General features: G+C 57.3%; 3 protein-coding genes across 8 annotated transcripts; 2 read left to right on the top strand and 1 right to left on the bottom strand.

Moving 5' to 3' along the window:
• Positions 1-7,293, top strand: Nlrp6 (NLR family, pyrin domain containing 6). Its single transcript, XM_013502907.1, is given in 9 exon segments — positions 1-18; positions 1,710-2,040; positions 2,265-2,303; positions 2,428-3,639; positions 3,642-3,814; positions 3,816-4,111; positions 4,113-4,163; positions 4,870-4,962; positions 6,527-7,293. Coding segments are annotated over 9 exon segments (2,352 nt in total). The 3' UTR covers positions 6,666-7,293.
• Positions 7,294-8,773: 1,480 nt separating this feature from the next.
• Positions 8,774-13,299, top strand: Athl1 (ATH1, acid trehalase-like 1 (yeast)). Of its 6 annotated transcripts, none has more exons than XM_013502912.1 (13): positions 8,774-9,053; positions 9,412-9,622; positions 10,022-10,133; positions 10,601-10,720; positions 10,925-11,056; positions 11,213-11,324; positions 11,410-11,482; positions 11,574-11,710; positions 11,788-11,921; positions 12,019-12,114; positions 12,264-12,361; positions 12,431-12,642; positions 12,722-13,299. In XM_013502912.1, exons 1-13 carry the CDS (start codon positions 8,795-8,797, stop codon positions 12,784-12,786), a joined length of 1,761 nt encoding a protein of 586 aa, XP_013358366.1. In that variant the 5' UTR covers positions 8,774-8,794; the 3' UTR covers positions 12,787-13,299. The 6 variants fall into 6 exon arrangements, with proteins under 6 accessions (XP_013358366.1, XP_013358363.1, XP_013358365.1 ...); XM_013502909.1 differs by having other exon boundaries at positions 9,698-10,133; XM_013502911.1 differs by lacking the exon at positions 10,601-10,720 and having other exon boundaries at positions 9,698-10,133.
• A 2,476-nt stretch (positions 13,300-15,775) lies between these two features.
• Positions 15,776-17,197, bottom strand: Ifitm5 (interferon induced transmembrane protein 5). Its single transcript, XM_005401877.2, has 2 exons — positions 16,831-17,197; positions 15,776-16,233 (listed from the first exon to the last, which is right to left on the bottom strand). The coding sequence occupies exons 1-2, from the start codon at positions 17,020-17,022 to the stop codon at positions 16,021-16,023; spliced, it is 405 nt and encodes a 134-aa protein (XP_005401934.1). The 5' UTR covers positions 17,023-17,197; the 3' UTR covers positions 15,776-16,020.
• Positions 17,198-19,831: the final 2,634 nt, after the last annotated feature.

Below are 19,831 nucleotides of genomic sequence, written 5' to 3'. Positions count from 1 at the left end.
ATGGATGAGCTGTACCAGGTGGGTGCCAGGGCAATTAGCTTTGCTCACAGGTCCACTTCAACAGTCTGCAGTTGCTGTAACAAACCACAGAAAACAGTGATCAAAACAGCAGGTATGTTCTCTTACTGTTCTGGAGGTTAAGAGTCCAAAATCAGTTTCACTGGCTGAGCTCCAGGTGAGGGCTTGGCCACACTCTCTCCCAGGCTCTGCCATCTCAGAGCCTTCTTCTTTAAGTGCCTTGTCTCTTGGCCTCTTCCTCCAGCTTCAGAGCCCCCAGCATAGCATCTTGTTCTATGTCAAATGACCCTCCACCTCCATCTGATGGCACTCATGATGGCATGTTGGGCCCACTTGGGTAACCCAGGATACCACCCCATCTCCAGATCCTAAATTTTGTCACATCTGCAAAGTCCCTTTTGGTATATGAGGGAACACTCACAGATCCCAAGGTTAGGACCTGTTGTCTTTGGAGACTACTATAAATAAATTCAGGCACACTAGCACAGCATTAGCATGGCCACTCAGATATGAGTATATGCACACTTCACACCTCCATGCAAGCACTGGAGCCCCACGTTCAGGTGGTGATTTGTAGAGTCACAGCACCCCTTTCCTCCAAACCTCTGCCCATCAGCCTCCTCAGGACCATGTGGAATGCTGCAGAGCTTGAGTCGCTGCCCTCACATTCCAGCTCCTGTCCTTCTGTGCCCAGGCAACAGCCCTGCACATTCCTCCTCTACTCCCACAGTTCCTCTGTTTGGAAGCCCCTTCTCACCCCTGCTTGCAGAATTTAAACGCATGGAGGCCTTAGCTTAAGGCCAGTTCTGAGCCAGCACTTCCTCCATGCTGCCCACTCCCTCTGCAGCTACCTGCTCTTGGCCACACCCCGATACCACCACCCCAGGGCTGTTAACAGAACAGTAAAAAACCAAAGGTCACCAAGCAGAGCATTTAAAGGGTGACAGTGCACTCATGCCACATTGCATAGGCTTGGGAACCTGGGGATTGTCTTACCAGAAGGCTGTCTGGATGAGGCTGACCCACCTCAACCCCAGGACTTGGCCCAGTCATCCTGGGGAAGGGCTAGCTGCCTCTCCTACTCTGCTTGTCCCTGAGTGAGTGCCAGACCCACATAGAGCCTCCATGGCCCAGGCCAGTGTTTTCTGCTTCAGGTAGGTGTGGATCAGGGTGGGCTGGTTTCAGCAGAGGTGTGGGGGTCCTCACCTTGTGCTGGTCTCCTGGAGCTTCACACAGTCCCCAGAGCACTTATGGGGTTTGTTCCTCACTAACGGACTCATCCCTCAGTGCAGGAGTCCCAGGCAGGCCCAGCAAAGCTACAGGGACACTGGGGAGGGAATTCAGGGCCTGGCCTGGTCTGCTGGCCCCTGCCCTCAGAAGAGAAGGGAAGGTGAGAGCCCAGGCCCTGTAGACACAGCTCCCTGGACATCTGACCAAGTGTATGGGAGGAAGAAGGCAACAAGGGAAGTGCAACAGAGAGACTCGCCCACAGGTCAGTGTGGTCATCGAGGGACCCACTACACCACAAGCAGCATCGGTGGGAGGCAGACCCAGAGTCTCAGCAGGGGAGGACAGAGTCTGAGATTCCCTCCATTGCCTAGATCTCTAGCATGCATTGGTGTAGGGCCTCTGGAGAAGTCTGTGCCTGTGCAAGCCTCCGCCAGTGTGGGGGACTTGACGCCCTGCAGTAGGGTTCGGGACCAAGAAGGCGGTGCCCTGAAGAACCCCTGCCCGCCCGCAGCTTGGAGCCCCGCGCCGCCGCAGCCCGAGAGCTGCTCCTGGCTGCACTGGAGGACCTGAGCCAGGACCAGCTGAAGCGCTTCCGCCACAAGCTGCGGGATGCTGCGGTGGGCGGCCGCAGCATCCCGTGGGGGCGGCTGGAGTGCGCGGACACCGTGGACCTCGTGGAGCACCTGACCCTCTTCTATGGGCCAGAGACAGCTCTGGACGTGGCCCACAGGACCCTGAAGAGGGCGGACGTGCGCGACGTGGCGGTGCGGCTCAAGGAGCAACGGCTGCAAGGTGAGCAGGGGCAGGGTTTCGCGGGGGGGGGGGGCTCACTCTGCTGCCCTCGGGGAGAAGCCCCCCATCCACGAGGCCTTCCTCCTTCCCATTTCCCAGAAAAAAATCCGGTGCTTTATCTGTAAATTTGCGATCCTGGATGCTTCGGAGGGAGCCTCCAGCCCGTGGCACACACACCCCCCGCCCCCCCGCGCACACACGCCTCAACGCGGTTTCCCTTGCAGGGCTCGGCCCCAGCTCCCAGGCGCTGCTCTCTGTGTCGGGTAGGTGGCTCGGGTGCGGCCCCCGCGGCCCAGACGCTTGGGGATCTCCACAGGGGAGGAGACAGGCCTGGGAGAGGGCGAGTCCCCCGAGCCGCTACCCTACCTCCGCGTCTCCTCCCCGCAGAGTTCCAGAAGAAATACCGCAAACACGTGCTACAGCAGCACGCCAAGGTGAAGGAGAGGAACGCGCTCTCCGTGAAGATCAGCCAGCGCTTCACCAAGCTGCTCATCGCGCCCGAGAGCGCGGCACCCAGGGAGAAGGCGGCGGCGCTGGGACCAGCGGAAGAGCCGGAGCCCGGGCGCGCCTGGCGCTCGGACGCGCACACCTTCAACGGGCTGTTCGGCAGTGACAACCAGGGCTGGCGGCCGCTGACCGTGGTGCTGCAGGGACCGGCAGGCATCGGCAAGACCATGGCGGCCAAGAAGATCCTGTAGGACTGGGTGGCGGGCAAGCTGTACCGCGGCCAGGTGGACTTCGCCTTCTTCCTGCAGTGCCACGAGCTGCTGGAGCAGCCCGGCGCGCGCAGCCTGTCCGACCTCATCTTGGACCAGTGCCCAGACAGCGATGCGCCGCCGTCGCTAATGCTGGCTCAGCGGCAGCGGTTGCTCTTCATCTTGGACGGCGCCGACGAGCTGCCCGCGCCCCGGGCCTTTGAGGCCGCCCCCTGCACGGATCTCTTCGAGGCAGCGAGCGGCGTGCGGGTGCAGGGCGGGTTGCTGAGCAAGGCGCTGCTGCCCTCGGCTCGCCTGCTGGTGACCACGCGCACCACCGCCTCCGCGAAGCAGCACTGCAGCCTGTGCGCGCCACAGTGCGCCGAGGTGCGAGGTTTCTCGGACAAGGACAAGAAGTACTTCTACAAGTTCTTCCAGGAGGAGCGCAGGGCCAAGCGTGCCTATCGCTTTGTGAAGGAGATCCAGACCCTGTTCGCCCTGTGTTTCGTGCCAGTCGTGTGCTGGATCGTGCGCACTGTACTGTGCCGGCAGCTGGAGCTGGGCCGGGACCTGTCATGTACCTCCAAGACCACCGCTTCGGTGTACCTGCTCTTTCTGCGCAGCGCGCTGAACTCCATGGGCTCCAATGGGCCCCACGTGAGGGGGGAGCTGCGCAAGCTGTGCTATCTGACTCGCTAAGAGGTTCTAGGAGACAAGGTACAGTTCTCTGAAAGGGATTTGGGGCGCCTGGATCTTTGAGATTCTGACATCCAGCACTTTCTCATCAAGAAGGAGCTGCCGGGTGTGCTGGAGACTGAGGTGATCCACCAGTTCATCGACCAGAGCTTCCAGGAGTTCTTTGCTGCACTGTCCTATCTGCTGGAGGATGAGGGGGCACCGGGGTCCCAGTAGGTGGCCTGGAGACGCTACTGCACAAGGGCATGGAGCAGCGCAGTCACCTTACACTCACCACATGCTTCTTCTTTGGACTGCTGAGTGTGGAGCATGTACAGGATGTCCAGCGCCACTTCGGCTGCGTGGTCCCAGCACATGTGAAGCAGGACGCCCTACGATGGGTTGCAGGGGCAGAGCCACCCCAGGGTAGCACCAGAGGGAACAGACAGGACTGAAGGGCTCAAGGACACTGAAGAGCCAGAGGAGAAGGAAGAAGAGGAAGAAGAGGAGGAAGAGCCCAACTTCCCTCTGGAGCTGCTGTACTGTTTGTATGAGACCCTGGATGATGCCTTTGTGTGCCAGGCCCTGAACAGCCTCCCCCAGCTGACACTGGAGCATGTGTGCTTTAGCCGCATGGATCTCAACATTCTGAGCTATTGCATTCGGTGCTGCCCAGCTGGACAGGTGCTGCAGCTGATAAGTGGCTGGGCAGGAAACAAAAAAGAAAGGGAGCCTGGTGAAGCGGATGAAGGGGTGAGTCTCGTGGGGCACGGGTGACAGTGTGTGCCTATACACTGGTGCCCCTCTTGGTTTGGGGCACATGTCCAGACCTGGTGTCTATTCCCCCAAGGTCAGACAGGCTGGAGAACCTTAGGACTACTTCTTTCTACCCCTTGCAAGGCAGCTGCCCAGTGTCCATCTTCCCCAAGGTGTCCTTACTATGCCCACCTTCAGCCATCCACAACCAATGCAAATCTAGCATGGCAACTGCCTCCTGCAGCTCTGGTCCAGCCCCCTCCCTGTGTGCTTACTCCAGTAAGTTCTGGAATGCACCATGTCCTCTGCCCTGAGCCTTGCACCTGCTGTTCCCTCCACATGTAGCACTCCCTTTGCTGTCCATCTTCAGAGCCTGCCCTGGCTGCTTCAGATAGCCTGGAATCCTGTGTGTTACTCTGCATCCCTCAGGCCTGCCTCTTTTACCAGAACCTCAGCCCCTTCAGGGCAAGAACCGTGCTGGTTTCTTGAATTTAGCTTCACTCAGCACCCATCCCAGGTGCTCACCGGGACATTGGCAAGGCCTAGGCCCAAGGCCCTGCAGAAGGGATGGAAGAATCCTGGTTTGGTTGCGGGGGGGGGGGTGGTGACTGACTGGCAGAGGTGGTTCCAAGAGCCCAGGACCACAGATAGGAAGGAGCTTGGAAGGGGCATAGTGGGCCTCAACACCTCTCTCTCCCAGCAGTTCTCAAGCCGCCATGAAACAACTCCATGTCTCTCCACTGCATCCACTCTGCGAGGCCATGACTGACCTGCAGTGTGGCCTGAGCACCCTGACGTGAGTGACTACAGCCTCTTCTTTCTGTGGAAGGGACTCAGAGCAGGTTACCTTGTGCAGATACAGAATGCTGACCTAGGGGAGCCTGGGGACCCACTAGGATTCCACCCTGAGTTAGGTGCTAGTGAGGAAAAGGTTGGTGTGAAATGCACCCAGGTTCTCTCTCAGAGGGTTGAGCTGAGCCATCAGGAGCTACAATGTATAGCGACTGGAACGCAATAGCTTTCCAGTCACTGTTAGCCATCACCAGTGAGCAGAAAGTAAGAGAAGTTATAGGAATTAATACTGACAGGCACAGTGAAAGTGGTAGTCACTCATCAATAGTGACCTGATACACTAGCCTGATAGGTGTGGGAAGGAGGTAGAAATAAAGTAAGGAGCCCAAGGATGATCACATATGGCCCAGCAATTCTACCAGTAAACTAAATGCACAACAGATTCTCAGAATACCATTGCTTACAGTAGCAAAACGAACAAACAAACACACACACACTACCCTACCATGGGGATTAGCTGACCAAAGAAATGATGACCCAATTAAGTGGACTCCACACCCTCTCCAGGGTGAATATCAGGCCACCAGAGAGCAAAAAGTTTGTGCATTTGGGAGCAAGAAGTGGCCAGAGGGCTCACAAACAGATATAACTGCTTCTTTTTGGATTTTGTTTTTGGTTGGTGCTAGGGCTCAAACCCAGGATCTCACGCATCAGATCTGTGTCTTCTTGACCACAGGATGTCCCACTGGAAACTCTCTGACAGGGTCTGCCAAGAACTCTCAATGGCTCTGAGGGGAGCCCCCGCCCTGACAGAGCTGGGCCTCCTCCACTGTAGGCTCAGTGAGACTGGTGTGCATGTGCTCAGTGAGGGCCTGGCCTGGCCCCAATGCCAGTGCAGACACTCAGGTGAGCCCCTCCGCTCAAGGCTGGAGGGGCATGACTCCAACTCTAGCAGCTTCTGAGATCAGCTCTTTCCCAGGGTCCTATTGCCAAGGCCCCTGGAAGGCTTCCACTACCTAATAGGCCTGCTCCGACAGAGCCGCACTCTTATCACCCTGGACCTCAGCGGCTGTCACCTGCCTGGCCCCATGGTGACCTACCTGTGTGCAGTCCTTGGGCACCCAGAATGCAGCCTTCAGACCCTCAGGTGAAAGCAGGGGCAAGCAGGCAGGGTGCTAGGACCCAGCCTGTCAACCCCAGGGGGTCCCTGGGGCTCCCACAAGCCCTCATGAGAAGCCCCTTCCAGAGACCTTTCAAGTGACCAGGCTCCAATAAGATCTGGGGGCCTGGCATGGAGAAGCCCCCCTCTGAAGCCCTAGACCACTTTGTTGACCAAATAATACCCATATTCCATGCCACAGTCCGGGCATCGATCCTACCATCATTTTACTTCTCGAATAACCACTCATCTTTGGCACATTCCAGACTGGTCACCTGTCCCTGTCCCTTTGGCATAGACAAGGGCATCAGCCTTATCACTGTCCCCACCCCAGGACCCCTAGCACTGTACCTGAAGCCCAGGCCTCTTCCCTCTCTGTGACCCAACTCTCTGTCCTATGCACATGTAGTCTGGCCTCTGTGGAGCTGAATGAACCATCAGTGCAGGAGCTGAGGGCCGTGAAGACAGCAAAACCCAGCCTGGTCATCATCCATCCAGCACTTGACAACCACCCTGGTTCTCCCGAGGGAGTCATCAGTGCCCTCTGAGGACTGGAGCGTGGCAAAAGTGGAGGACACAGAGATCAAAGCCCAGAAGTCCTCCCTGCTCCAAAGGCAGGAGGTGGGAGTACAGCAGTGACCCCCCTGGGTGGGAACCTTGATGGCCCTGATACACTGATAATGAATTCTCCAGTGGAATCTTTTTCTTTGGTTTCTGTGACATTGGCCAAACATCCCAGCAGGTCTTGATCATCTTTCACCAATCCACCTGCATAGGACAGAGCTCAGTTCACAGGCACTACTGGAGAATCAGGCTCAGCAGCTGGCCTGGCTGCAGAAAGCAGGAAACACCCTGGAAGCCCCAGTCTCCTCTGCCAGGCTCTGCAGGCTCTTTCCATGTTTGGGCCCCAGACTGGGTGAGAGTATCCTGGAGTCACTTCCCAGGGGAAACCCTCTCCATTAACCACTTTGTAAATCCACTTTCATTCCCAAAACAGAAAAATCCCTGCCCTCTTAAGGCAGTATTCTAAGTAGAAGACAGATAATAAATATGTAGGCATATGCAAACACAGCACCATAAATACACACATGACAGAAGATACAGTAGATACTGTACATGTGATATATAAAAACACAATACAGTAAATATAGGATACTTTTTTAAAAAATAGTACTGGGGATTGAACTCAGAGCCTTCACACTGAACTGAGTCCCCAGATCTTTTTTATTTTATCTTATTTTATTTTTAAATTTTGAGACAGGGTCTTGATAAGTCCCTGAGGTGGCTCAAATTAGCAAACTTCCTAAAGTGCTGGATTATAGGCAGGCATCACCACAGTGGGGGTTTTTTTGTTGCTCTTTTTTAAATCAAGACAAGATTTGCCCCTGTCGCACAAAAACACTGGCCTCAAACTTAGGACCCCTTTGCCTTAGCCTTCCAGATATAGAAATAGTAATATAGTAAACACATATATGATGAACAAGACATCGTAAGTACATATGTAATACATAAGTACATTCTGCACTAAATAATAAAGGGGCAGACATGTGCAGGGAAGCACAGTGCAGTGAGGGGCTGCAGAGCGCATGGAGCGGGGCGGATGAGGCCTGAGTGAATGTCCAGAAAGCGCTCCACATACTCGAGAGCAAAGGGAGGGGTAAGCGCGCTTGGAACGCAGGAAAAGACGGGGAACCGAGGCAGGCCCTGGTGAGGGTGGTGAGGCAGCCCTGCTACAGTCCTCTGAGAGACCAGAGGAATGCCCTGACTTGGTGTCCACGCTGGACGCCTAAGTGGGGAGCCTGACGAGCCAACCCAGACACAGCCCAACCGCGCAGCTCTAGGCCGCGCCCACTACAGAGCTGCCCGGAAGCTTCGCGTGGGTAGGGGCGGAGACCTGCTGGGACCGGAGGCAGAGGCGGAGCGAGCCGGAGGGGATCTCAGAGCAAAGGAAAGGGCATATGTCTAGCAGAACTGGACAGGGTCCCCTCTGGCGAAAAGGACATAGTAGAGAAGGAGGATTGGAGAAGTCAAATACATCGTCACAAGCCAAGCACCCCAGATCCAGCTTTGCAGACATGCTTGGTCAAAGCTGGACTTCTCGTCGCTTGGGTCTGCCGTGTCTTACCAGGTTCACAGCTCTCTACAAAACCTCAGGATGCGAGAGTGGAGGCGCCCCCACGCCTGCCTCTGAACCACGCCGCGCGCCACGCCCCGCGTCCCGAAGCCACGCCCGAGTTGGCGCCCACCCGGCTGCACGAGGGACACCAGGGGGCGTCCGGAGACCGAGCAAGGATGCGGTGAATCCCGGAGGTCCCGCAGAAGATCGCGATAGCCTCCGGACTTCCTGGTTTGACCTCGGCGCTCCGAACCGCGGAACGCGGGCCCACGTGCACTCGCGGCTGCAGAGTTGGGGTCGGGGAGACGGCTGGCTTGGGTGAGTCCTCTCTCGGGGTCACAGGCCACAGGCGTTGAGACTAGCTTGAGACCGGGTAAACCGCGTCTGGCTGGAGACCAGCGCTCATGGCGTTTTCCCGGGAGGCCCACAGGTGGCGTGCTGGAAAACTAGGGTCCTTCGCCCCTGTCTGCGGGGTTGGCCAGGCTTTGCAGAGACTGGAAGGCTGCAGTTTGAAGAGGGGAACCCACAGTCCCGGCCCAGCTTGCCCGCCAGAGACCGCCTATGGAGGACGCACAACCGGACCCCACGCAGTTCGCCGCGCACTCTCTGCCCAGGGACCCCAGGCTCTTGGCCACAGTGACCAACGCATACCTGGGCACACGTGTGTACCATGACACTCTGCACGTGAGCGGCGTGTACAACGGGACCAGGGGCAACACACACCGGGCAATCCTGCCCAGCCCCCTCAACGTGCGGCTGGAAGCCCCTGCAGGGACAGGAGACCAGCTGACTGAGACCTTTGTGCTGGACACCAACACAGGTAGCTGGGCCTGGCCTGGCCTCTCCCCAAGCAGAGGGGACCACACAGCAATCCTGGCCTGCACCTCCTCACTTTGCAAAGGGGTCTCACAAAGAAAAGGAGGCCAAGAGAGGCGACCTCCTGCGACGGGACCTCTATGGCTGCCCTTTCCTCTCTCCTGGGCCTCCCAGGTCCTGTGTAGCCATTACAGAGATTCTGGGAGGGTGTGCCCACCTCACTATGGGGAGAGGTGTCCAGAGGTCCAAGGGACCTACTCCCTACTCCGGGGTGACACAACCGCTCTGTACCCTTCTTGGAGTTCCCTCTGTTGCTCCCTCCTGCCCCTGCCCAGGTTGACCAGGTTCCCAAATCTCCCCAGGCTCCTTCCTGCACACCATGGAGGGCCCCAGCTTCCGGGCCTCCCAACGCATCTATGCCCACCGCACGCTGCCCCATGTCCTGGCCTTCAGGGTGTGCGTTGCACGTGTGGCGGCGGATAGTAGGCCCATCAGGGTACTGCTGTGGTCAGCCTTCTCCCCAGAAAGCCCAGACCTGGACCTGCACCTGGGCCCTGACTTCCTAGGTTTCAGGTGAGTGGGGGCCTGGGTTCCCACTGGGTGGCCCCAGGAGGAAGCCATCACTGAGGCACAGCCGTACCTTCACAGGTACCTATATGGCCACACACTCACCCCAGAGCAGCCAGGGGTCCCCCAGAAGGAGGTACACATGCTGTGGACACCAGTGCCCCCAGCCCTGAGCCTTGGCGAAGGTGAAGAGATCAGGACTTGGGACTTCCTGACTGTGGTGGGTGGCAGCCAGGAGGAAGCCCAGGCCTGCCTCACTGAGGCCCTAGAGCTGCAGGCTAGGGGCTCTCTGTATGACACCCATGCGCATGCTTGGGCCCACTTCTGGACAGGCTGCAGCCTGGACGTGGCAGGGCCCCTGGCTCTGCGCGAGGCTCTCCGTAGCTCCCTTTACTACCTGTTCAGTGCCTTGCCCCAGCCTGGGACCTCAGGACCCGTCTGCCATGGCCTCAGCCCTGGAGGTCTCTCCAACGGAAGCCATGGAGAGTGCTACTGGGGCCACATCTTCTGGGACCAGGTATGCATGGCCTGCCCAGCACCAGCTGCACTACAGGGAGTGAAAGATCAGCATCTGTCTTCCCTGGGACCCAGGCAGTGGTTGGGGGAACACAGGGACTGTGCAGGTGGGGAGGCTGCCTGGAGGAGGTGATGTCTGCCAGAAGGATGTGCAGGAGTCTGGTGGACAAGAGTGATCAAGAGGTGCCCAGGGGTACTTAGTGGGTGACCGAGGGGTCCTCATGCAGGCTGGGGAACAGTGTGGGCCTGAGGCTTTCTTAGGACCAAGGAAGCCATGGGGACTTCAATCCAAGAGCAACACAAACCATTGCTGCCACATGGAACTGGGTGGAGGATGAGATGTGAGGGCCAGAAAAGCTGAGGGCACAAAGAAGAGGACTTGGGGGCCACTGGGCATTAAGGGTGACTGCTGCAGGGGGAAGCTGGATGGGGAAGCCACCTGGCTCCAGAATGGGGACATTTTCTCAGGACCTCTGGATGTTCCCAAATATCCTGATGTTTCACCCAGAGGCTGCCAGGGCCCTCCTGGAGTACCGTATCCAAACATTGGCTGGGGCCCTGGAGAATGCCCGGGCCCTGAGCTACCAGGTAAGGGGCCTGGGCACTACCTGGGGGATCACCCAGGGTTAGCACACCCTGAGAACAAGGCAGAGGCCATCTGGCCCACAGAGTCACACGGCAGGCACCAGAGCCCCCACTCCTCACTTCACCCTGCGCAAGGGATCAGACCCCCTGGGTCAGGGTTACGGACATTGACCCATCCTTCTCCCATCCCTCACCTCCATCCCACAGGGAGCCAAGTTTGCCTGGGAGAGTGCAAACTCTGGCCTGGAGGTCTGCCCTGAGGACATCTATGGGGCCCAGGAGGTCCACATCAATGGGGCGGTGGTACTGGCTTTCCAGCTGTACTACTATGCCACCCAGGTAAGGGCTCACCAGGTATGCCATCCTACTCATGATCCCCTGTTTGGGGCCAGTCCTGGAATGCCATTTTAAGGGACATTCGAGGACCAGGCTGGGCACTGGGCCTGCATTGTGACCCTTCATGCTCTGGCCTCAGTCCCAGCCCCTACTCCCCAGGACCTGCAGCTCTTCCAAGAAGCCGGTGGCTGGGATGTGGTCAGTGCTGTGGCGGAGTTTTGGTGCAGCCGTGTGGAGTGGAATGCCGAGGAGAAGAAATTCCACCTGAGAGGTGTGGGCCTGGGCAAGTAGGTGGGCAAGCAGAATGGTGGATGGGAACTGCTGCAGTATGTGCCATGGTGGATTCATGTGCCCAGGAGTTATGCCCCCTGACGAGTACCATACAGGAGTCAACAATTCCGTGTACACCAACGTCCTTGTCCAGAACAGGTCAGTCTCCAACCCCTGGGTCTGCCCTTGCCTGCCCAGCAGCCCTAGCCCAACCTACAGTGCTGGGACTGTAGCCTTTATCCTCCCCCAGCCTGCACTTTGCTGCTGCCCTGGCACAGGACCTGGGTCAGCCTATCCCGGACCAGTGGTTGGTGGTGGCTGATAAAATCAAGGTGCCTTTTGACCCCAAACGGAATTTCCACCCTGAGTTTGATGGGTATGAGCCTGGTGAGTGCTGCCTGCATCCTCTCCCCACCCACAACCCTGTGTCCAACCCAGCACGCCATCAGCAGCCCACTCCCTAGGAGAGGAGGTGAAGCAGGCTGATGTTGTGCTCCTGGGATACCCTGTCCCCTTCCCTCTGAGTCCCGATGTCCGAAGGAGAAACCTGGAGATTTATGAGGCTGTGACATCCTCTCAGGGCCCTGCCATGACATGGGTGAGAGCCTGGGGGTGGGGGTAGTCCTGCCCCACACCCCTTCTTCCTTCCCCAAGCCATGGATCTTAGCCCTGTACCCTCTGAACTCTGAACCCAGAGCATGTTTGCTGTGGGCTGGATGGAGCTGAAGGACCCGTCGCGGGCACAGGGTCTTTTGGACAGGAGCATCATCAATGTCACTGAGCCCTTCAAGGTCAGCCTGGCTTGAGCCCTTAACCCACAGGCTGACCTCACCTGCCCCCACTGCAGCCCATGTGGTCACAGCCTGGAGTTCCTCTTGACCTTGGGAAGGCAGCCAGAGGAAGCCAGTGTGCCAGGCCTGCCACAACCACCCTCCTGCAGGTATGGACGGAGAATGCAGACGGTTCCGGGGCTGTGAACTTCCTGACAGGGATGGGAGGCTTCCTGCAGGCAGTGCTGTTTGGGTGTACAGGCTTCAGGTGAGCACAGGAATGTGTGTGGGTGATGGAGAGGGCTCTCTTTGCCTCCTCACACAGCTCTCTTCACAGGATTACCTGCACAGGTGTGACCTTTGATCCTCTTTGCCTGACGGGCATTTCCAGAGTGTGTGTTTCTGGCATCTTCTACCAGGGGAACAGGCTCAACTTTAGTTTCTGCAAAGACTCAGTGACAGTCGAGGTCACAGCCCAGACATGGCCCAGGGCTCCCCAGTTGGAGGCTGAGCTGTGGCCCTCACGAGCTCAGCTGCCCCTGCTCCTGGGTAGGTAAAGAGTATGGGGTGATGTGTCCCCGGAGTGCCCCACGTGCGCCCTTACTCCATGGGGCCCTTGTCTCTGCAGGGCACAAGGTCTCATTTCCTTGCTCAGCTGGCCGGATACAAAGATCACCCCCATCGCTGCCCTGAAGCTCTAGCCCTGAGTTCCCTAGAAGAGCATTTTAAAGACATTGGATCCTGCTCCAGCCCCAGAGTCTAACCCTGAAGCTCAGTCCCCAAAAAAACCAGGGTACCAGCCTCAGAGGCATCCTAGGCCTCTTCTGAAACCACTCCTCTATGCCCCATGCCAATGCCTCCCCAAGGCTAAGCTCCTCCAGGTCTGGACCCACATACCTTGCCTGTTTGCCCTTGCACTGACTGCAATAACCCCATCCTTTGGTTCCCTGTCTTGCTCCTTTAGCTAAAGCCTGAGCCCCTAGACCTACCTGTGGTCGCTGGTCTCTAGACTCTTCTGTCACATGAATGGCAGGGTGTGAGCCTGGGGAAGGGGGCACAGCCACCTGCAGAACCACCAAAGACTGGGTGTCAGGTGCTCTGGTGTGGAAGACCTGGCTGAAGAATGAATGGTTAAACTGCAGGGCAAAACCACACAGACTCTGAGAAGTGAATCATTAAACAAGTTTAGATTAGTGAAGTATGTTATATCTGCCTGTTGTCCTTCTCTTTTCCCCAAGAAAAACTACTTAGTCTTGAGACAGCTCCTTGCCCAAACTGTTTTTCTTCTGCTTTTTTTTTTTTCCCACTTATACTCTAATTAAAAGTCCAAGAGTTCTTGGCTTTGAGGCTTCTCCTGGGACTCTCCTTAGCAGAGGGGGCTTTCAGTAATTGAACTAAGTCAAGTAATATTCATCCTCTGTGCCACTGTGGTCACATACTGTGACACCCTGGTCTCCCTACTCTTTGATTCTTCTTGATTCTGGGGTTGGCCAGTCTCCGGCACAGTGGGGTTGGCTGGGCACTCATCCCTACTTACTCAGTGAGAAGGGAAGGGGCACTGGCACCAGAGGGTAGGGCGAGTAGAGAGCAGAACGAGATCCAGATGCTCCCTGCTGGCCACCAGGGGACCAGAGCCAAATGTGCGTGAGTTGAAGGCTGCAGCCAGGCTCTGCCCAGCTGCTGCTCGTAGGCCGTGAGGCCCTGGAATGGCCCATCCTAGATGTCTTCCGAAAGCAACAAGGTGATATGGCATTTAGGGCCAATACCTGGTGAGGCCTGGATTTCTGCAGCAAGCCAGCTCAAGGAATTAAAGGTTGATGTTGGCACAGTGTACCCTGAAAGGGGCAGGTCTCTGCCCTCCTCCAGAAGTAACATCGTGTGAGGGGTGGAGTTTCTCTTCACCGGGGATCAGGGACCCTGTTCTGTATTGTCATACCCACATTCTTCTCACTCAGTGGAAACCAGGCAGAGAGCTCCACACATACAGGGCGAGTCACACTGGGCAACTTGACCTGGGAGCTCCACAACTGCATCTCCCGGACTGCTCAGCTGTCCAGGCTGGGACACTGTGGCCTCAGCCAGCTGCCTCTGCACTGTGAGTTCTTATGACCACTCCAGTGGCAATGTGTGGCATAAGAGGACAGGGACTCATGGACACTGCTCATTTCATGGCCACAATGAGCATGGGGGAGCATGCTTGCTGGAGCCCCCAGCCACAAGGACAGGACTATGGCTTGAACCCCCCACATGCTGACTGTTCCTCAGCTGCAGGGCCCTGTGGATCACTGTCACTGAGTGGCTAGAGATAAGCAGTCTGTAGAGAGGGTGCCACTTGCTGCAGGCCTAGGTGGGGACTGTCCTGGCAGGAGTGGGCATTTATCTTGGAGGCCCAGCAGTAGACTTACCTGAAGGCATTGGAGTGGGGTGGTGGGTGGCCCTGCACCTATGGGACAGTGTAGCCTGGTACTTGCTGCCTGTGTGGGTCACCTCTGTGTACCTTCCCAGGGCATGTGTGCTGGTATGCTAATCAAGGTCCCTCAGCCTGCCCAGGAGACAGCCTGAGCAGGGAAGGCTGCACCATCAGCTGGATCATTGGCTTTGCCCTCAGCACCTATCCCTGCCCTACTGCACATGGGGGCCAGCAGAAGACCCCTTCTCTGAGGACTGACCCCTGCATCCATCCTCTGTGTCCAGCACAGTCTGGCCTCTCCTTAAAACAGACCCAGGCAACACACTGTCCCCATTCTGGCTCAAGCACACATCACACATTGCCTGTGTCTTTGTTTAGTGGTGGCAGCTCTCTGTCTCCAGCCCAGCCCCCAACATACCCTGCCCTTGCGGGCTGAGGGTTCAGCTAGGCCCCAGCTCCAGGTTTGTCACCAGGTAAGAGCTGTGTAAGGTTAACCCTTTCTCCAGCCCAGGAAGAACTGCAAGCCAAGGGACCCCCAAGAGAGAAGGGGCTTGGGTGGGACTCAGTGTCTCAAAACACCTTTTAGTAAGACCCCTGGGATGAGCTCACCCTGCCACTGAGCCACAGGGAGGTCGGGGCCCCATCCCAACCACACAAGGCTGTGTTTGGCAGACTTTACACGACGGATTCCGCAGTTGGAGGCCAGAGGTGTGTGGTGAATCAGGCAGGCGATTGAGCCGCAGCATTCAGGCTCGGCAGAGATCTTCCTCTATCCTCCCTTTTGCCTCTATCATGGGTGGGGAGTCTTTGCATGTGGGCATGAGGTCTGTGTGACCACATGTGGGAATCCTGTGCCTGCCCCACCTGGGAAATAGGCTGCCCACCTCCCTTGCTGACCCTAGGGAAGGAAGACCCCTGAAGCATAGAGATCTCATCATCAAAGTGTGCCTGGGACATGGGGACAGAGGGACAGAGAGGCAGCAGCACACACAGAGAGGGCAAGCCACATGGACTCAGGACACACCCAAACATATTCTGGAACACACAACACCAAACCACAGGACAGCAGGAATCAAAGGCCTGAATTCCCAAACTTTGTCCTAAAATACTCTGGCACTTCCACCCCCAAAGCCACAGGCCACCCTAAGCTCTAGGGACAGTTGGGGGACAACTGGGTGGACAAAACCAAGCAAGTAGAAGTTGGTCCAGGAGGTGGAGCTGTGTGGTCCCTGCAGCCGCTCCTCCCCACATGGTCAGCAAGGAGGCCCCAGCTGTCTGGCATCTGGCACTTTTAATTGAGAACAGAGACTGAGCCCAGTGAGTGAGGGGGCTGGAGACTCTTACAGCTAGGCTGAGGTCCCTGGGGTCTGAAGGGTCAGCCTTGGGTGCCCAAGTTGGGCCTGGGGTGCCTCCAGGGTCAGATCCAGGCAAGGTTTGAGGCCTTGTCACAGGGTCCAGCTCCCCGGGGCCAGGGTTCTGGGGTGGGGGTGCTCTGGTCAGGACAGGGACTCAGCTTTTCAGTCATAGTCTGCATCATCAAACTTGGTGCTGAAGAATTCGGCAGAGTCCTTAGCCAGCCGGGACAGGTGCAGGGCTCCAGTCACCACCAGTCCCAGGAGCAGTAGCGGGGGAACCAGCGTCCACATGGCAGCCAGGATGTTGTAGCATTTGGCTCTGGAGCCATAGCGCCGCGCTGCCTCCAGGTCCCCAGCCACCTTCTGGTCTCGGGCCTGTGAGGCAGCCACAGAGCCAATTACTGTTAAGTCCAGGGGTCTTGGGGCCAGGGCCTGTCTAGCTGGATGAGAGGGGTGTGGCCCAGGGGACACTACCTGATCAGGCCCTCTTCCCTCCTTGCCCCCAAACTGACACAGAGCTGGACCTCAATGAGGTCATACGCCCAGTCCGTTAGGGACTGCAAAGGTATGTGGCTTGGAAGCCTCAGCCACAGGCCCATGGCCATTGAACCAGCTCTGCTACCACACCCACCTGTGCAAAGAGGACTCAGGCTGGGGCCAATGGGGGTTGGTTACAGGGGCTGAAGCATGTGGAGCCCCACTGTGGACCCCACCCTCTCGGGAGAAAGAAATCCCCAAGAGGAGGGAACAGACCCTCTTTTTGTGACTGGCACCCCTTTTACATGGGGAGGCCTCCATGTTGGCCCCCATGCTAATGAACCCCTTCCAGAAGCCCCACTCCCAAGCTACTGCCCATGGAGCACTTCCTCCACCCTCCTTGAGCCCCGTCCCCACTCCTGGAGCCCCCTCCACCATCCCACTTGGAGCTTCACTCCCATCTTCCACCGAGGCTCACTTGTACCCATAGCCCACCTTGACAGAGTGCACCAGTGCCAGGAAGCCGAGGCAGCACAGGTTCAGGTAGATTGTGCTGAAGATGGACCAGATCAGGTGGTCGTGAGGCGGAGGGCTTGGTTCTCCCAGCATGAGGGCTGTGGGGGCAGCACCATCAGCCTTGCCCGGTGTCGGGGCCTGGGGTTCCTCACGGGGGAACGACGTGTCCATGGGTTCCAGCGCCGTCTCGCTCACTCAGACTGCTTCCAGGGTGGGTGCCCAGCTTGCTTATAGACCCACGCCCGCCCTACTGACCAGCTCCACCCACTAAACAAAGCCCAAATTACAGCCTGGGTCTGTGGAACAGGGCGGCCACCCTGGTGCCTGCATCCCCTCCCCACCAGGGAGACCCCACCCAAGGTCGCCAGGAGACAGCATTGGCCCCAGGCAAACCCACAAGAAGCTGTGCAGGGCTGTGGCCATAGAAGACCTCCTTCACCCTGGGTGTAGCCAGAGCCCCCAAAGCCTGGGCTCAGCCCTTTCCTCAAAACCAGAGCCACCGAAACCACAGTCCTGTGTGCCCAGAAGTCAGAACTCAGACTCTGGCAGTGCTAACTGCAGCTGGTGGCACAGCAAGGTAAGAAAGTGGAGACCCCATTAGAGGTGACTGCTAAGCAGAAGCCAGGTAGTCCCAGGGACTGACACACTCAGCAGGGCTGGCAGGACTATAGTGGGCTCCCCAGCCATGGGGTCCTCTTCCCAACCTCCGCCTCCTGGGTGGGTGGGTCCTGCTCAGTCTCCTTGGGATCCGCTCTGCCCTCCTTCACCCTGAACTGTTTGTAGGTGGTAGCCCTGCCTAGGGCTGGGGGGTTCATCTTGCTGTCCTCCCAAGATGCCTCTGTGTGCCAGTGACACACAGGTCCCAGTGTGAACATCTGAACCAGGCTCGCCAACCCAATGGCCTGCTCAGAGAGGTAACCCCAGCCTAGCTCTTCTGAGAGCCCTCAGGCCTCTGCTCCTATCCTACCCTGCCCAGCCTTTGGCAGAACCCATGTTTTGGCTTTTCCTGTTCCTTGGATGCCCAGCCAAATCCTGGAGTCCCACCATCCAGGAGTCCAGGGCATGGGGAACTTTTCCATCCACATTTGGAACTGCTCAGACCAAGCATCCTCCTTCCTCCTGGGGCTCCATCCTTCACTGCAACAGAGTCTATGCTCTGCACTGCAGCCAGTGCACTCCTGTTCAAGTGACTTCTGTGCCCTACAGTGACCCCCGAACCTGCCTTCTCCCAGGGAAAGCCAGTCTCAGCAGGGTACTGTGAGCTCACTCCATCAGCCTTCCACCAAAAATGTATGCAGGAATTCTATTTAAGGCCTTCTGTTATTAGGGAAAACTTTTGGGAAAATCCCTGAGGATGGAAGGGGAAGGGGTCAGGAAGAAGGGGAACCCTTTGCTGCAGCCCCAGCAAAGACAGAGCTGACGTCCAAGGACCTCTGGAACCTGCACCACCGAGAGACATCCAAGAGCAGGATTCAGGGTCCAGGCGATAACATGCAGCACAGATGTGAGAAGCAGGGTGCGACCAGGGGTGGCCCAGTGATGTCCAGCACCTGTGGGTGGAGGCCTTCCCCACTGATGAGTGAAATGTACAGGCTCCCAGCAGACTCATGGAAAAAGCTGTCCTCTCCAGCTCTGTGCCCACACAGCAGAACCATCCTGAGACTGTGCACTTAGGCTCACCTAGGACCAGTGGGTGTTGGCCGTGGTTTGAGTCCTCTGCCAGGGACCATGGGCCTGTGGTTAGACTGTGAAGGATATAGTGGTGGGCCCTGAGGCAAAGGGACCAGAGTGATGCTCTGTGGGGAACACCCAATCCTCAGTTCTGCAGCACAGCAATGGCCACCAGCTCTGCAGGGATGATTGTGGGAGAGAGCATGTCCATCATTATGAGGGGCAAGTATCTGTTGTCCTGAGGACTTAACAGGCTCCAGTCCTGGACCTGGGTCTGAAGCATAGCTCACAGGTGGACCAGAGAGGCGAGCTGTGAGAAGCATATCCCCCTGGGTCCTGCTCCACAGTGCCTGGTCCTTGGCTACATGGAAGTAGAACAGCGTCCTCCTTCACAACCTCTAAGCCTCTTCAAGGCACAGTCTGAAGTTTTGCTCCTGTCTAAAAAGAAGAGGTTCTATACTTCTGAGGATGGACATGGGCCCACAAGGGACCATGTGGAGAGCTGCCCACTGTAAGTAGAGTAGATCACAGGCAACTCAGAGCATCCAGGGGCCTAGCAACTGCACTCAGGGACAGAAGCAGGCCAAAAGGATGGAGCCCAAGGCAGCCATGACCACAGCATCCAGGCCTGCTTCCCAGAGCCTGTTTCTCTGCTGTTCCCTGGGGGACAGAGGATGAGCTCAGGGACAGAGCGGGGAGAAGAAAGAACTCAGGGCTCACCACAAGTGACCTTAAGACAGGGAGCAGGGCAGAGGGAAGGAGCCTCTCTTTAGCCACTCTGGGACAGCTGAGGAATGGGCAGCACCTCCGGGAGAACTGTGCCCAGAGACCAACCTGCCTCTGGGTGCTGGGGACAGGCCAGGGACAGAATGAATATGGAAGCCTGTTTGCAGCAAACTCCCTGGGGCTCACCAGGACAACAACGGACAGAGGGAACGGGGTCCTAGGGTGTGGATGCCGTGGAAGGTGCTCATCAACATGGCCATTTCAGGGTAAGGTCCCTGTGCCAGAGGCCAAGAAACATCCTAGAGCAAACGCATGACATGAGGAGTGTTGTGAGCCTGCACTTAACACAGCCACTGCTACCTTCAGATCTTGTAAGCACCATTAGACCAGTGATACCATTAAGTCCATATTGCTGAAAACACCTTCAATCCTGTCTACTCCTCTGTCGTTGGTGCTCACCAGGTCACCGCCCCCCATAGAGGCCACTATGAAAGGCCACTGAGGTGGAGCCGCTGGACATGGCTTCACAGACCATCTGAGGGAAATTTGGGCACTGAGTGACAGAGCCACGGCAGCTGGGTCA

This window comes from Chinchilla lanigera, unplaced genomic scaffold (genome assembly GCF_000276665.1).
Source record: "Chinchilla lanigera isolate Chin_1 unplaced genomic scaffold, ChiLan1.0 scaffold00075, whole genome shotgun sequence".
Lineage (NCBI taxonomy): Eukaryota > Metazoa > Chordata > Mammalia > Rodentia > Chinchillidae > Chinchilla > Chinchilla lanigera.
Note: the sequence above shows the minus strand (reverse complement) of the source record. Positions and strands in the feature narration are given on the sequence as shown.

Excerpts from the sequence above, each read along its gene's own strand:
- Athl1 (XM_013502909.1), top strand. The coding sequence starts at position 8,795 with ATGGAGGACGCACAACCGGACCCCACGCAGTTCGCCGCGCACTCTCTG. Across the intron at positions 10,134-10,600 it reads GCCACATCTTCTGGGACCAG|GACCTCTGGATGTTCCCAAA; the intron begins GTATGCATGGCC and ends ACATTTTCTCAG. Across the intron at positions 11,922-12,018 it reads AGGGCCCTGCCATGACATGG|AGCATGTTTGCTGTGGGCTG; the intron begins GTGAGAGCCTGG and ends CTCTGAACCCAG.
- Ifitm5 (XM_005401877.2), bottom strand. The coding sequence starts at position 17,022 with ATGGACACGTCGTTCCCCCGTGAGGAACCCCAGGCCCCGACACCGGGC. Across the intron at positions 16,234-16,830 it reads CACTGGTGCACTCTGTCAAG|GCCCGAGACCAGAAGGTGGC; the intron begins GTGGGCTATGGG and ends GCTGCCTCACAG.